The sequence below is a fragment of the Protobothrops mucrosquamatus genome, unplaced genomic scaffold, assembly GCF_001527695.2.
Source record: "Protobothrops mucrosquamatus isolate PMUCROS unplaced genomic scaffold, P.Mucros_1.0 scaffold2785, whole genome shotgun sequence".
Classification (NCBI taxonomy): domain Eukaryota; kingdom Metazoa; phylum Chordata; class Lepidosauria; order Squamata; family Viperidae; genus Protobothrops; species Protobothrops mucrosquamatus.
In genome coordinates, this window is record NW_015388822.1 from 1 (window position 1) to 17,534 (window position 17,534).

The 17,534-nt window shown below is 37.8% G+C and overlaps 1 protein-coding gene across 1 annotated transcript; it reads right to left on the bottom strand.

The window, feature by feature from the left end:
* Window positions 1-2,804: 2,804 nt before the first annotated feature.
* Window positions 2,805-17,161, bottom strand: LOC107296396 (band 4.1-like protein 1). The gene is made up of 4 exons (XM_015825741.1): window positions 16,964-17,161; window positions 10,078-10,242; window positions 2,954-3,058; window positions 2,805-2,855 (listed from the first exon to the last, which is right to left on the bottom strand). Exons 1-4 carry the CDS (start codon window positions 17,150-17,152, stop codon window positions 2,805-2,807), a joined length of 510 nt encoding a protein of 169 aa, XP_015681227.1. The 5' UTR covers window positions 17,153-17,161.
* Between the last annotated feature and the right edge of the window lie 373 nt (window positions 17,162-17,534).

Here is a 17,534-nt window from a genome sequence, read left to right on the forward strand (position 1 = left end):
AAACACTGATGAGCAAAAGGCTGACATTTGTTTAAAAGGATTTTTTATGATAAATATAGGAAAGTATAGGCTATGCAAATCTTTCTAAAACTTGTTTGCTCTTGAATTAGCAGTAGTAGGTAAAAATATATTCACCGGTAAGTCTTATGTAGCTCCATAATACGCTCTTCCAATTCTCTGGTCTGATTTGGAGCAAAACGTAGTTCACCAACATAATTGCCAACATGTTCTTCAGTATCATAATCTCCCAGTTCAGCTTGTACAGCATAGGAGCCTAACAGTGCATGTGTTACAAAAGAACACGGTAGACGTCCGCTGATAATATCTGCTCGGAGCTGCAGGCACAAGTAATACCTAAGGATAGGAAGAGGTCAGAAAGTTGAAATGTTCATAAGAAAAGTAAACAGCTAAGAGATGATTATGTTTCCAGACAAGCTTGTTTAACTACTAGTCCACCATTAATTACAGCATGTCCATTTTACACAATAATCTTCTGGGGAATCTGATAAACTCAGCAATCAGAATTCTGAATTTTAATAACTTAAATTTGGAAATTTGCTTGAAGTGAGGGAAAGCCAACAAAGCTCATCAGAAACTTGATGAACATCCAGTTTTAATTAATCTCATGTGACTAAAAAATGGTACCATTTAAGTAAGGCCACAATATTGGGTGATAGACTATTAACCTTTAACAGGGAAATACAGGGAATTAATGATACAATGAAGGCTTTTTGCAAAACAAGTTACCTCCATTTGGCAAACAGGAAACAGCACCAAAGTCTCTGATTCAAACTTTCTCTCCCCTTCAATACCAAGAATGCAAATGATTATTAGGACAAAGAGCGTGGTGGCTCCTGTGGTTAGATTGCTGAGTTGACAATCAGCAGGCTCATGTTTGAGACCAAGTTGCTATCACAGGACAGGGTGAATTCCTGTCACTCGCTCCAGCTCCTGCCGACTCAGCAGTTTGAAAGTAGGAGACCACAAGTAGATAGATGGGTACCACTTAACAGGTACATGAAAGGAGCCCCCAACTGTGCATCCCCCAGGCAACAGTATGTCACTGGCAAATCCTTTCAATCAGGAAATGCTTCAGCGCTCTCAACATGACTGGAGTAATATTGCTTCTGGAAGAATGTTCCTTCTTTCCAATGACCAATATTAGCAGTAGGAACAATACCCTGGAAAATCGTCATGCTATTGTGTTGCCCTTCAAATAGTTCTTGGAATACTTCTGAGGGAATGAATAAGGCGAGACAGGAAATTTTTCTGAACACAAATTGGCATGGCATGTTGTGTATTTCCAGCTTTTGAGAGTTGTTCCACACAGATAAAATAAACTATGACTTCATCAATGTGTGAACTCAACTATTTTCCTTTTAAGAGAGTTGAGTAAGAATTGGCCAAGACAGATACATTTTTACTTACCTTGTGATGTCCTCTGTGAGTTGGGCTGGGTCTGGTGGATAAAATTTGACTGTGAAGGCAAAATTCCAGGGGCCACCTAAATAAGTGAGAAAGAGAAGAAAAGGGAAAAATATTAGGGCACACGTTTAGGTAATGCATCTTTGATTGACTCTCTCACATGTGGTTTTTATTTCTTTTTTTGAGTTGCCTCACATTCCCCTTTACTCTAAATCTCTAAAGAACTTATAAAGACTTTAAAAAGACACACTCCTCAGAATTAGTGGAGATCTCTGCTTTCCTGGATCTTGATGGCTGAGGCAAACAGCAGGTATGCTTGCCTTTTAAGGTTTGCAATAAGCAAAAGAGTCTTTGCTGTGCAGAGAGACAGTGACTATGGTGTTGCCATGGAAACAAGCTCAAATCCTCAAGAGAGCCTGCTGTTGGGGAAAGACCTCCAGCAACATCTCTTCAAGATACTGCGTCGCAAACCTATCCCATAGCCAGCTATTTTCAAAGAAAAAGTCAATAAGAGGTATTTCGCCAGCTCTTAAAAATCTAAGATACAAACCTGAGACCCTCTTGCTCACAAATATCAGAAACATTATTTGCTTTACTTTTGTGAAACAAAACTGTGCTTCATAAAGTTTGTGTGACACAGTTGGGTTTCATGGAAATCATTTTATGGAGTTGGTAGAAAAGAAACCCTGCCAATGGATTAGACAGAACAATTTTGGTGTCTTTTCCATTTCTAAAGGTTACAAATGGAATCGCTAGGATGCACAGTAGTACCCGATGGGATAGATACATCCTTCATTTCTGATAAATTGTAAAAAGGAGATGGGGCTGACAAGAATTCTGTGCTTTTTTTAAAAAATGAGAATTACTCTCTAAAGAATTGATTTCTAAATGCAAAGACAGCAGGGCTGGAAAATGAGAGCCAGAGACTCAGAAAGCCTCTCTCCTCAGGCAGAGTAAATCTATTCTGTCAGTTATTCCTAATCTACCTGCTAGAAAATTGATAGTGGAAATTCATCTGAAATACATACCGAGGTTCAGAAACATCTCATTCACTAGTAGTATATTTCAACAGCCAGTAAACCATTGTAATTTTGTACAGTCTAGAGCAGGGGTAGGCAACCTCAGCTCTTTTATGACTCGTGGACTTCAACTCCCAGAATTCCTGAGCCAGCCATGACTGGCTCAGGAATTCTGTGAATTGAAGTCCACGAGTCATAAAAGAGCCAAGGTTGCCTACCCCTGGTCTAGAGCATTTCAAATGAATGTTAATAATGTACACAGTGATCTTATTATGCAATGTGCTTTATATTAAGTTCTTGACTATATACTTTTGCATGATGGTTTCCAGATTGAGAAGTCTTAAATATCCATGCTTTGAACTACTCACTGCGAATCTGTTTCTTTATTTCTTTAGAAGGATCCAGCCAATTCTGAAAAAGTATGAGAGCACATTAAGAGGAAATCCTACATAACCACAACATCTGAAATAGGCAAACCACAAACTTTATTTAAACCAGCCCAACATTACCTTCTGACTATCTGAATCACAGAATGTAAGTCCAAAATAATCCTTCTCCAGCAAGTTAAGGTGCTCACAGACCAGGTCAAAGAGTACTTGACCTCGACCATGTTTCTGTATGGACACAAACAAAGTGGCAAAAATTAAGAGCGATGTGAATTGCATTAACTTCTTTCCAAAGCTCACATAGCAACAGATGCAAAACAGCCCCCTTTTGACTGATCATGCAGTGAAGAACAGTAATACTTTCTTTATTAGACATTACAGGACTGCACAAAACCTGAAAGTCTTATAAGGCCCTCTATTTCCTTCCAAACTTTTAGTTAATATCTCTAGGAGCAGCTATGCTTACAAAATAAGGTTTATTAAAATGATACATGCACATGTACAAACTTGAGCATTTTTAACTTTTAAATGGGATTTTTTTTTAAAAAAAATGAAAGCATAAATACCCTGGTGGTCGTCCATTCAAATACTAAGCAGACCTGACCCTATTTAGCTTACAAGGCCAAGGCCAGGCAAGCTCAATTGACAGCAGCTAGCCAACCTTGCCTTTTTTCAGATAGCACTTCTACATGAATTAACTAGAAAATTCCAAAGATGTACGGTAGGTTAAATTAAGAATAAGAAAGCAGTAATGAAAAGCCACTTGTATAACACTGCCAAGAAAACTGCAAGAATCAAGTTCAACTCAAGTGTATCTTTACCCTGTTACAGAGATACATATTCTTTATCTAACTTTGTTCAAAAATATAGATCTGTAATTCCAAGATTACTTTCCTCTAACTGTCCCACTTGGAAGTCAAACTGACATACTCTGAGGATAGTGACAACACGACCCAAAGTTTGATCTACTAATACGATTCTATGTCATGACATGTCAGCATGTGGGCTCTGAGAATGAAAACTAATGGCTACATCATCAAAAACCACAAGCAATTAACACTTCACAAAAATACTTCCATTATATGAAGAAACTTATTAACCTGTGCAACAAAAGGCAATGAATCTATTTAGGCATTTAATATGAATCTTTTTTTTTCTTTTTTAAAATTAAAAGCTGGTTTAGGAGATCAAATGACTGTGAACAAGATAGTCATACACTGGTAACAAATAATTAGTGATGTTTTTCAAGCTGCCTCTTCCTATGAAGTATGTTATGCTGCCTCATCTTTGGTGTCTATTGTTCCTGAGAAGGATAAGAAAAGAACAGCAAGAGTTTATGCCAAAAGTATGCACTTCCAGCATGATCATCCAAGACATAAAGGTCATCTTATGGTAGTTGTCCTGCTAAAGCAAGCAGACATTGATATTGGGCAGCAAAGATATAAGAAGATGCTGAAGGAGGAGGAAGATCACATTACTGACAACAACAGAGGCATCATTTCTTACTGCAATGCAATGGTAAATGATTCTTGTATTTACCAGTAAAATGCATAGATAGATGGCATTCAACATGTTACAGAGTAAGAGTAAAACTTCATTTGAATTCCTAATGATGTTTATGATATGGCTAGATTTGGCATATTTAGTTTCTGATGTTGCCCTGCAGGGGAAAAAAAACAATCTGAAGCTGCATAGAAAAATGGAACTATATTTAGACTAAATTAAAGGTGTAACAAAAGAACTGTAGAATTGACAATGAAGGCACTGAAGTAAATTAAAGGAATCAGCCCTCAAGAAATATATGGTAGACTAGCACTTAGTAGGGTAGCAATGAAAGTGTTGGAAAAGATATTTAGAAGCCACAAATGTCTGTATCTACAAAGATCAGGATTGTGCTGGCAATGGTTTTCCCTATGACACTGTATAGAACTGAAAGTTAGATTCTGAAGACGGGCAGATAGTCTATTGACACTTTTGATTAAAGTCATTTTTGAACTTTGATGCTGGAGAAAACTAGTATCATAGGTAGCCAATAAAACAAACAAATGGATCACAGACCAAATCAATCCAGTTTTCTCACTTGAGGCATAAATGACCTAATTCAAAATATGACATTTTGGAGACATTAGGCAGAGACTTAGTACTCTTGAGAAAACTATAATGCTGAAAAAAAATAGAAGGAAAGAGAAGAGGATGATCAGCACAAATTGAACTCATCTAAAAGAGATAATAACCCATCTTGGTAGACATCCGTATTTTGTAAATCTTGATAAATTAAGAATAGCAAAGCAAACGAGACCTCAGCATGTGTTCATCAATGGGCAAATATCAACCTGTTTTCAAAAAATGGTAATTAATTTTATGCATCCTTTCAGGCTCACATCTCTGGGCTTTGAAGGTCTTTTAACAATCTATTCCAGGCTATCACTCCACCCACTTCTTTTGCTTAAAGGGAACTTTCATCTCTACAACAATCAACTCCTCTGCAGTAAGTCAGGCCACTTTCAGAATCTCACTGTTCAAGATGTCAGCTAAAAAGCCTGACTGCAGAAGCATGGAGATCAAAGGCACATAAAGGCCCTTTTAACTTTCTCCCAGTCCCTCAATGTTTTGTTCTTTATTTAGTTACTTGTACAAATTGTACAAAAGCAATTTGCAACCCATATTCAACTGACACCAATAACTTTTTTGAAAAAAGTCAACAGAAAATGAGACACAGTGAGGTGTTTATAACACTGAACCCTGAAAGTCCTATTTAAATAAGGATATGCCTATATCTTTACTTGTCAAAGGGCTCTGTTGAATGTCCTTATTTGCTACAAGATAGGCAATGCTATATCATTGGGGAAGATTATGGATGTTTGATAAAACAGAATCATCCTAAATTATGCAGGGATCAGCCAGCTTAGAGAGTGAACAGATATAATGAGCAACTTGATCCCAGGAATATTAACATATTTTCATATATAATTTTTTATTAAGGTTTAAACATTCAAAGATAAAAAATAATGCAAACTAAAAAAAATATGAAAAGTAAAGAAAAAAATGAAAAGTGCAGAGAAAAAAATGAGAAAAATATAAGAGAAAAAGGATATATTAAAAAAAATAACTTCTCCCTTCATCAAACAAGTACAAACAATTTCTAACTAAAGAGAAATCTCTTCTTCCCATATTCCATCTCTTATCTATAAACAAATAAGAAAGCCCCATAATTCAAGTTTAATCAGCAAAAGTCTATTAAGTGTTACCAGATGTAACAATACATTTTTATCTAAGTCAAATAAATCAGCTTCACAATCCTTTACTTTTAACACAGTAACTTACCGTATTACTTTCTCTAAAAAGAACAAAAAGTTTCTTCTTCCCCTATCTTATAAATATATCTTTAAAGCCTCATCATTCAGGAAAAATCCTGAGCTATCAAAAGGAAGCAATTTATTAAAAATCTTAATCTTTAATCCCTTCAAATAGTGACTCATAAAATTAATTTCTTTTCATTTTCTTTTTATCTCGTCTTAGAAAATCTTTCGCAAGTTTAACACATATCAGAAATAAAAACATATATTTTAACAGAAAATCTTATCTTATGTACAAACAAATATTTAAAGCTTGGTCATTTTTGTCAGGAAAAACTCTAGAGCTACTAGAAAGAACATTATAAATACATACATACATACATACATACATACATACATACATACATACATACATAAATGATTTAGTCATCATCATTATTCTAGCTATTGTCTATCCACTGCAGGATGAAGGCCTCTTACATGTGTTTTCAACCAATACATACACAAATACATACATACATACATACATACATACATTCTTTCAATGGAGAACATGCAATATTTCTGCTTCACTTTCACATGTCCTGCACTGAATTAAACAAGAAAAAAGTGCTATTTGCGCCAAAGGAGGCTCCTAAATGAATGCCTGGTTAGCACTGTCTTACATGGAAGAATGTGCACAAATGTCAAAATTAATTATCCTGATTTTAGGAACACAGAGAAGATAGCATTCTGCAACTTTGGTAGTAACATGAGGAATGAAATTAGACAGATTCCCTTGCTTGAGTGACTGTACCCCGTAGAAGAGGATAGCTTGAGCTCATGCCTTCCAATGGTGTTGTACAACTTACAAAGTAAATTATCCTAACCCTTTTTTCTGGTCCTTTGTCCCAATTCTACCTTCCCTTCTCTCTACTCTTTCCTACTGTATGTCTTAGCATGTTATGGCATTCTACATGTGTCTCTGAAAGGCCTCTTCCCATTTTCACTGGGGGTCTCAATAGCTGCATTTCTGAACAAAGTCATTAATTAATACATTTATCAAGACCTGATAATTTCACTGAAGGGAAATTCTGCACACTAGAAACTACTTAATTGAAGAAAGCCATTTCTGGATTTTTCAGAAACAAAAAATGACAATGTCAATGTTAATGCCACAAACTGCAAAAGAAGAATCTCAATGACATATTTCTGTAATTTCAAGCATCTAGTCATCTTCTTTCACACAGAGAACCTTTCCCTCTGGCTACTGCTTCCATGCCACTTACATCTTCAGTCTGAAGCAACTGAACTCTTGCAGTGTCATGGTTTGGTATCTCAACAGCAGTATTAAATAGATGTCTAGAGCAATTGGGAGTTGAGCAGTACATAAATTTAAGAAATTATTATTAATAATTAATATATAGTATAATTATTTTCTGCCTTATCTGTTTATAGATTTACTAAGCAAACACATAAAACTACCTCATAGAATCTTTCTATTCCAATTGGAGAGGTACTGATTCAAAGACTTCCAACTCTGTTATAAGCTGCTTCTAACACAATATATCAGATTTTATTATCTTATGTATTAGTCCAGCCTTTCCTAATCGTAGCACATTACAGATGCACGGACTTTAACCCAAGAATTCTTAAGCCATTGGTCACACTAACTGGGGAATTCTAGAAATGTATACAGTGTGAGTTATCCTTATGGAGAAAGGTTGTACCAGAACTCATTGCAAAATATGGAATCTGAAAGCTCCCTTCTTCCTTCCTAATCATCTATTTCTCTGAAAAATTGCAAAAAGAAAAGTCTCTAGCTACTGACTACCTTCAGATGTGAGCTGTGCAATTCTTGTACATATTTATTTTATACTGCTCTTCAAAAATTATTGAGAAAATCAGATAATCCTAACGTATATTTACAGAAAGCAAGATTTTTCCAGAATTTCTTTATCAAGATTTATTGAAAAGGAATAATGTGAAGTTCTAGAAATCTCAGCAACTGGACAGGAGAAGTGATTGCTCTTTTAACTAGTAACAGAAGAATATCCAGCAGATTAGAATGTAACCTCTCTTTGGCTCTAAACATACCATCCCATCTCTATTGAAATGTCTGGATTTTCTCACTTTTTTATAGCCTTGCCAATGATGAGAAATAAAAACAAAACAGAAGAAAAAACTAAACAAAAATGTTCTTGGTAAAAATGTGTGTGTGCATTTCAGAGCTAAATCTGAAGTAAACTAATAAACTTCTAATTTTACATTTTGAGCATAATAGCCACAACTCTATATAGGAGTAACTTCCCTAATAGGAAAATTTCTCTGTGACTTCAAATAATGCTATTTAATGCCATTAATGACTATATCTAATCATTCCTTCAGGAAGGGTCTAGGACAGTGGTTCTCAACCTGTGGGTCGGGACCTCATTTGGGGTCGATTGGCCATTTCACGGGGGTCACCAAGCAAGGGTGTCCGCCATTTTTTTTTGTCTGCCATTTTTTCCCCTTTTCCGGCGGGTGCCTTACCTCCCTTGGGCTGGGCCAGCTGATGGTCGGCCTGCTCCGTCTCTGCTGCTTGCCAGCTACACCTCAGCAGGTGCAGGGGGCGGAACCACGCATGCGCGGCGCTCCTGGGCAGGGAAAGTCCTCGACTTACAACCGGTTGGGTAGTCCTCGACTTACGACCGGTTTAGTCCTCGACTTACGACTGGTTTAGTCCTCAACTTATGACCGGTTGGGGTCACGGCATTAAAAAGGTTGAGAACCACTGGTCTAGGACAATACACCAGGGCCAACTCACCATAGCCTACTCACCATGGCCAACTCGGTGCAGGACTGCTCACCACGGCCAACTCGACGCAAGTCAATTTGGCACGGGACAATTCAATGCTGAATTAATCATTTCATTCAGTTACTTTTATTATTGCTAATCACATTTTCATCAAAATTATTGTAACTCTTGTATTTCTGGATTTACTTCATTTTATTATTATTAACCATGGTTCCACTGAAATTAATTGAACTTTTGTATTTGTCCTGCGGTGAATTGTCCCATGGTGAGTTGGCCATGACAAGTTGGCTGCAGCGAGTTAGCGTCGGTGAGTTGTCCCGTTCCATTCAGGAAAGTGCAGAGAGGATTGGAAGAAACTCTTAAAAATAGGAATAAAACTGCTTCCCACTGTTGTAGATCCTCTGGGCAATCAGGAAATATATATGTTCTCCCTCAAATCCTTTCCCCGCATTGTGACCTATCCATTTTTAAAAGAAATGAAAAAAGACAGACTTGCAATGTATGACATCTTATATTATTTCCTGCAGCAGAAGGTAAGTATCTTAAGAATTTTCAAATACTTACCCCTTTTTTCTTCGCCATCTAAGGAATACATATTGCCCATTCACCATATAGGAAACAATGGTTCTAATATCTATGAAAAGATGAACCACTACCTGGCTATCTTTTATTCTGTAGAAAAGTGGATTTATGTATAGATAATGAAGGGAGGGTTAGTCATGCCAACCAAGCTTTATAAGTTTTTATAAATATTTAAAACATCTTCTTCACTTTATAAATACTCAAATCTTCTTGACTGAATGCTGCAAGTAATGTTCCCCTTCTTTAGGTGCCTCTATCAAAATAACAGTTATACAAGCACACAAACCTATTGCCTACACTTCATTCTCTCAAACTATACAGATAGCAGGCTGCCTAGACTTAAAAATGTATGAGTCACTCACACCTGCTTTCCCTGTGCATTCATACACAGAGTTAAGCATGCAGATGAGTCTTTAGCAAAGTTGAAAGTATTATCTGTTTTAATACACTGATCTAAGGCTATTTTAAAAAAGCTTCTTGATTTTAGCAGGTATGCTTTCCATGGAGCTACTCAGTTTTTATATTTAGAGGGCAAACAAAATAAACTTATGGGTAGAAATAAAAAAGTCAAGTGGTACAGCCCCCATGCTCACCTCTACTTCACACTCATAGTCTGAGGCATCCAGAAGAGTCACCCTGCAGACTGCACTCTTGAACTTTTTTGTGATTTTCTGAGGAGATTTTTGGGCCTTGCTGGGGGTAGTCTTCTCAGATAACCCATCTGCTTCACTGTAGTCCTTTTCATCCATGTCCACAGCCTAAAAATAAAGTAGAATCAAAAAATATAAGTGGCGATAGGCAACAAGGTAATCTTCTAGTGTAACTCCCTGCTCAGTGCAAGAATCAGCTACTACAGTACCACAGTGCAAGATCTATTTTTATGTACCCTTCCTTTAAGACTTTTCTGGTTTCACTCGTTCATTCTATTCACCAAACTAGGTTGACATTTTATTTGAAAAACTTTCTCACTAACTATCCTAATGCCATTACTTGGAAGATAGACCATACTCTCCTCATAATACATGGATGATACACTGGGATTACCATCTTTATGGTTTGTCCATATAATGAAATCAAATCTATGATGCGCTTTCTTCTGTTCTCTAACTTTGCAGTAGAACTACCAGCAACTGATACCACTTACATGGACTGAATTGTCAAGCAAAATGACTTCATTTTATATCAAATATTTTGACAGAAAATAAAATTCCAACCAGTTGGTAGGAAAAAGCGCATGACTGAAGACCTCACACGAAGGACAAGGCTTATTTGAGATCACTGCTGTGTTGAGTTTCTATAGCATATTATTGGCTCTTGTGGCTGGGACTTTTGATGTATTTACATTTCATTCATTCTTATTTTTCATTCAGATCATAATGCTTTATGAAGAAGAGGACTATATTCTGCTGGGGAAACAGAAAATTGACTCAACATTTTTTAAGCAGAGGAATAGGCAGTCTTCGATCTGCAACCATTCATTTAGTGACTGCTTGAAATTATAACAGCACTGAAAAAAAGATAACTAGTTTTCACACTTATGACTGTTGTAGCATTCCCATGGTCATGTGATCAAAATTTGGGCCCTGGCAACTGGCATATATTAATAACATGTGATCACCATTTGTAACCTTCCCAGCCGGCTTCCAACAAGCGAAGTTAATGGGGGAAGCCAGATTCACGTAAGAACCACATGATTCATTTAACAGCAAGCAGTGATTCACTTAACCATGGCCAAAAAAGTTGTAAAATGGGGGAAAATTCATTTAACAACTGCCTTCCTTGGCAATAGAAATTTGGGGCTCAACTGTGGTCCTAAGTCAAGGACTACCTGTATATTTACTCAGACCCTTTCTATCAAGCAGGATTGGGCTTGATTAGTACTTTGGCTGGAAGACTACCAGCAAATGCCAGGAGTCGAAAACTGAAAAACATTTTCTATATGAATGTGATGGGGGAGAGGGCATATATGCACCTATACACAAAACTGCAGTAGACTTGCTTTACATGTATAGATTATGCCATTCAAGCTCTGTGTAGCCCAGTTGATTCCTGCCCCTCCCAATGTATTCAGTGCGGCAATTTTGACTAATTTTAGTTCTATGCTACTAATCAACAATTTTATACTGAATGATACCATAGGTGAAAATAAAAGAAAAATCACGTAATTATCTCTCGAGAGAAAATCCAATAATTCCTAAAAGCAAATTTGTTAAGATGCAGCACCAGATCATTGCAAAATGCTGACAGCCTGGTGCTTTGATGAGACTTATGGGAAAAAATAAGTTTTGCTTTCAGTCTATTATATCTGCACCAAGCTAGCACCATATTTAACCACTGTATGGGCTTTTAATATAAAAAATAGTTGATTACATTTCAGGAATGTCTATATACGTTGTAGCTAGAAAAGGTTAGGTCCTTCCCATTGATGGTACTTTCAATTTCAATCTGTACTCAGTAACCAGATCAGCGCTGGCCCGTTTGCAATTCTAGTTCCTCACACAATAGATAAGTCTGATACAGAAAACCCTGAGGAAAAACGAGGGAGTGAATGACGATTGGCTTTATCCTTGTAATATTTATTTTTTGACAGAATTACCTGGAGAGAGATGCTTACACATTGTTGCTACTTCCTTCTTGCTATATTCTCTGCCCTGTACAATAATACAAACACCATTCTTAAGTTTCATTTGGTACTTCTTATAAAATAGCTGTTCTGAATCAATGGACATAAGAGCCTCTCCAAATATAACCATACATTTTTTTTATTCTCTTATGTTGACCTTACATTTGACACTTTTATTTCCTGATGGGAAATGGCATAATACTTTGTAGTTGCTCATTATAAGAAATAAGAAGGTATTTGAACATTTTCTCCAATGCAAGATGGGATTTTGCAATACTAACATTTTGTAATAAATGGAAGCTTTTGAGAGGATAACAATGTGTGCCATTCTTGTCTGCCATCTTTAACTCAGTAGTGAAGCTTGTTTGGTGAAAAAGAGCAGTGAAATATAATTACTTATATTTGTTTGTTACAGAGTAAGTTTCTTGGGATGGCACATATGAAAGTACAACTCATCTGGCTCCATTTTTATCTTCTGAGAATCCTTTTATTTCTGGGACCAAGGATAGTGCATTATTTGATTAGCCTTCCCTCAGAGTCCTTGCAACTTGGTCAGAAGGATTCCTCTTCCATGTTTAAGCTTTTAGTCTGGATATTATGTGAAGATACCCTTGACTGATATCCTGATCCTCCTTTTTTTTTAACTATAGTGTATCATACAGAAGCTCAGGATTCTTTGTTTTTCTTATCTTATTCCTTGGCTCTACTTTGTAAATCACTATTGCCTTGCATTGAGTCATGGACAATGATATGCTTTAGCGGACTTACTCTTACTTTGGCCACTAAAAATAAATTGTGGCACAATACTGCCTTGTCTGGTACATACCAAGATGTATATTTTCTCACATTTTGGAATAAATACCCTTATGATGGCATCCTAAAATAATCTCACCATATACTCAGATTATTTACCCCCTGCTTTATAAAAAAGAATACAGACAATACTGAAAACAAGCTGAAAACTTGTTTTCTTGTTGCCAGAGCAATTATTTGTCCATCCTCCATAGCAAGGATAGGACCTCTATGGCTCTTCAAATGGAGTTGGATTCCAACTGTCACCAAGCCCAGTTAATAATGTTTAGAGGGTCAACAAGGATCTACCCTGTGGTTTTCAATGTAGTTAATTTTTGTATTCATTATTTTGTGGAGCCATTTTTATTTTATGCAAATTTTGACACTGACTAATAGCTACCCAGGATCTTCAGAAACAGATGGCATACAAATCAAATAAGCAAGTACAGACCTAAGACTAGAATACACTGGTTATATCACTTGCAGCAGATCAGTAAAGTTTACTAACTCCCAACTTTTTAACAACAATAACAACATATGCTTTTCATGGCATAGGGCCTGGTTATCCTCAAGACTGCCTATCTCCAATAGTTTCTACCCACCTTATACCAGTGGGCTGAGTAGATACACTATAGTAACAACCCAAGAAGAAAAAAACAGGAATCATCTACAATATACAATGTAAGGACTGCAACAACCACTGTGTAGGACAAACAGGCAGAAGACTGGCAGAATGTATCCACAAACACCAACTAGCAGTCATAAGACATTATGAAAATCTTGTAATTTCACAACATATAGACAGATTTAACCATAGTTTCAATTGGGAAAATGTGACAATCCTAGACCAGGTCAAATCCAAAAATGCCAGGGAATTTCTAGAAGCCTGGCACTCTGACAAATCAGCCATCAATAGACACATAGACATTAACAACATCTATAGACTATGCAAAAGAGACTATCACCCAACCCCAAAAGGAAGAAAAAGACCCAAGCATCTCTCCACCAGCAATCAGCATCTACATCAGCATAGATTAACTCCAAGGTTAACATTAGACCAACAATCAAGTAAAAAGTACCCCAATCAAGGAACTGCCAAAGAAGTCAACACCAAATAGCCCAATCAAAGAATCTCTAAGACCACCCCACCAACACTGGCAGGCAAGCCACTAGAATATATACTGACAGCAAAGAGCACTCCTTACTAACACTGATGATGTTACCTAGTTTGGGTAATGAAATGCCTGCAAGAAAACAAGCAAGCTCAGAGAGCACCTAGGACCCCTAATGACACACCTTTTCATAGCCTAATTTTTTTTTAACATTGGAAGTGAGCAACATAATTAAGATTCACTCTGCACACACTAAAAGAAATTGATAGCAATAACACTTAGACTTATATTCCACCTCACAGTTCTTTACAGCCCTCTCTAAGCGGTTTACAGAGTCAGCATATAGCCCTCAACAAACTCAGTCTCCATTTTACCAACCTTGGAAGGATGAGAGGATGGAATATTGAATCAACCTTGAGCCAGTCAGGATCAAACTGTTGGTAGTCGGCAGAATTAGCCTGCAATACTGCATTCCAGCCACTGCCCCATCACGGCTCTTACCATTATCATTATAATTAACATGATCACAAGCTGAACTCTTGACACTAAAAACTACTCCTGGGATAAATTTTGATCATTTTTGGCTCCTTTCTGCTCTTGGCACAGCCCATCCTAATTCTGATCTGGAGACATTGTTATATGCTCCTGACTTCTCATTAGCATCCACATACATATTGTCAAAGATCCTACCTCACCCCTGGCAAGAAAGACTCACGAGTCGATCAGTTCACAGGTGGTTTTCAATTTACTGAGAGGAATCCTCAGCATGCAGTTCAAAGGTACACCACTTTCAAAGTCCACGCTGGGAGCAACTGCCTCCCAGCGCTGTATATACACACACAGGCAGTAAACACCGCCCCCACCCATCTAACCAGCATCCGGCCGTGCGACCTCAAATGGCTGTTGGCAATGCCCAACAGTGCGCCTCAGCTTTTCATGGCCGCGTCCCAGCCGGCTTCAGACCTTGTCCTCGACTCCCAGCCTGCTGTAAATCACCCCCTCTGCCCGCCTTGCAAACAGTTTGGTAAGTGTCCCAGCAGTAGGACGGCACAGCTCTAATGACAGCTCTCCAGCCGCCCGGCGCCCCGACAGCCCATCAGCTGTTCAGCGGGCCGAAGAACATCGCTGGGACTATCAGCTGGCATGCGGCTGCATATCAACTGTTCGGCGGCCGAAGGTTCCGGCTGGCTAGAGGCGGTTGGTCTTGCTGGTGCTGGTTACCTCCATCGTCCTCCGCCCTGCTCACCATCCTTGCCCTCCCCCCACACCTGTCCATGTCGAGCCTAGAGGGCTTGACACATATGTAAAACATTGTGTTAATTGTTTGCTTAAAAATTAAGAGTTTAGAATGCAGAAGCTGTTCTCAGTTCTCAGCCTACCAGGAGATACACTGCTTGTATGATATATAAAACACATTATAAAAGGTAATAAAGGTAGAAAATTGGCATTGCATCAAGTCTGCATGGGGGGAAATGCAGAGGTAGCATTTACCTAAATCAGAGGTGGGCAACTAGGGTAACTTTATGACCTGTGGACTTCAACATCCAGAATTCCTGAGCCAGCAGGATAACATGACATATTTTCGCTATCATGCTCAAACGTGGAACAGACACCTGCAGATATATTATTCCCAGGTGGACAATAGAGACTATGTTTATGTAAGCTTAAATCCTAGCAATTAGACAAAATGATTATTTACTTTCACATAATTTTAAAACTCCCTGGCATGTTATTGTTTTCTTAGTTTTGCTGTTACTGTATATTTTTAACTGCATTTTATTTTTTATGCTATTTTATGCTTTAAATGGTCTACTGCAGTGGTGGCGAATCTATGGCACAGGTGCCAGAGGTGGCACTCAGAGCCCTCTCTGTGGGCACGTGCACCGTCGTCCCAGTCCTAGGCCTTCAGCTGGGTTTTATAAAACCTTTTCGCTTTAGGCCTCCGCCACCGTGTGCAAAAAAAAAAAAAAAAGGTTCAATCAATCAGTCAATTTCAACTTCTTGCGGAAAAAAAAAGATCTTGCAAAGTTGGAATTGATTGATAGAACTTTTTAGTCCCACCCAGTCTGCCGTTGCCACGGCAGCCACACCCACCCAATTGGCCACACCCACCGGGCACCCGACGATGCATAAGTGGGTTTTGGGTTGCAGTTTGGGCACTCGGTCTCTAAAAGGTTCGCCATCACTGGTCTACTGAAAAAAAATTGTAAAGCAGGAAATGCCATAATTTAAGCCTACATATAAACTGTACAGGCTGTCATGAAAATCTTCTGCTATAGGGACGAAAATATAGTATTTGGCCATTAATATATAAGAAAATAAAGATTTCTTTATGATGTTGATCCAATGGTATTTAACAGAAACATTGCCATATTATCTACGTTTTTTATACCATAAACAGAACTAGGTATATCCTACTAGTTTATGGTTTGTTTGTTTGTTCATTTATAAATCATATTTATATGTCTGCCAATCTCACAGAATGTGACTCTGGGTAGCATACAATAAAATAGTAAAATAGCAATATTAAAATAGAATGTTATTAAAACTATTGATGTTATTATTAAAAAGGCTAAGTGCAGTGTTAGATATTATGAACAGTAAAGCCACCTCAAGAGACTTTTCAGTCTATGGACACAGCCAGGTTAAAGGGATTAATTTCCCTTGGGTTTTAGCCAGCTTTCAATGTTCAGTTGTAGTTTCTAACAAACAACAGTTGTAAGAGAGCACAGAAAGTCAATGCAGGCCTATTTCTGTGCGCAATGATTAGATGCACTGAATATGTTTTGTTATAGCAAATAAAAGCTGTAGTTAGTGCTAAACTCCAGCAAATAAATGAGAGCCCATTCTGCATATTTTTTAATGAGATCATTTATAAAATGGCTGAGTTCCAACCTTGAAAATATCTTCTAAGCCTTTGTGAGAGTACCTTTGGCAACAGAGTAAACTCACCCGCTCCCCAAGTTTAGCATCACTGTGGGCTCCTGGTTTCTCATTATCGTCAGCTTCCTGATTGTGTACTGTGCTGGTGGAGCTACCATTCACTGTGTTTGGCCCAGTTGCTGCTGCCTCCTGCTGCTGCTGGGGACTTCCTTCTTGAGCATTCTTCACCTCCGAATCTGGGCTGGTCTCTGTCATCATTGTTATTGATTATTCTGCATTTGCAAAGGGAAGATGAAATACATGAGGATGAGATTAAATGTGTAATTGTACCTATTAAAATAAAAAAAAATGTCAACTTCCAGGGCATACACCTGTGCCTCGTGGCACCATCTTGCACACAAAAATTATACAGTGAGTATTCTCAATAAAATCTATATAGTTAGTCAATCCACCACCTGGATACCTCAATCTCAAGCACCCACTCTGCTGAGATGCTGCATAGGGGTGAAAATTGTTGCAATAAACATTCCTTCAGGCTACAAACTGATACTCACATTTATTATTGGTAAACGTCTCATTGAAACTCAACAGCAAGACTACCTAAAGAGCATTCTTTTACACTAAGAGAAAATCAGAACGC

What these genes read in the sequence shown, in the direction of transcription:
- LOC107296396 (XM_015825741.1), bottom strand. Translation starts at nt 17,152, where the DNA reads ATGATGACAGAGACCAGCCCAGATTCGGAGGTGAAGAATGCTCAAGAA. An exon ending in ATGCTAAACTTGGGGAGCGG is followed by an intron (nt 10,243 to 16,963) that starts GTGAGTTTACTC and finishes CTTTATTTTTAG; the next exon opens with GCTGTGGACATGGATGAAAA. An exon ending in GTGATTCAGATAGTCAGAAG is followed by an intron (nt 2,856 to 2,953) that starts GTAATGTTGGGC and finishes ATACTTTTTCAG; the next exon opens with AATTGGCTGGATCCTTCTAA.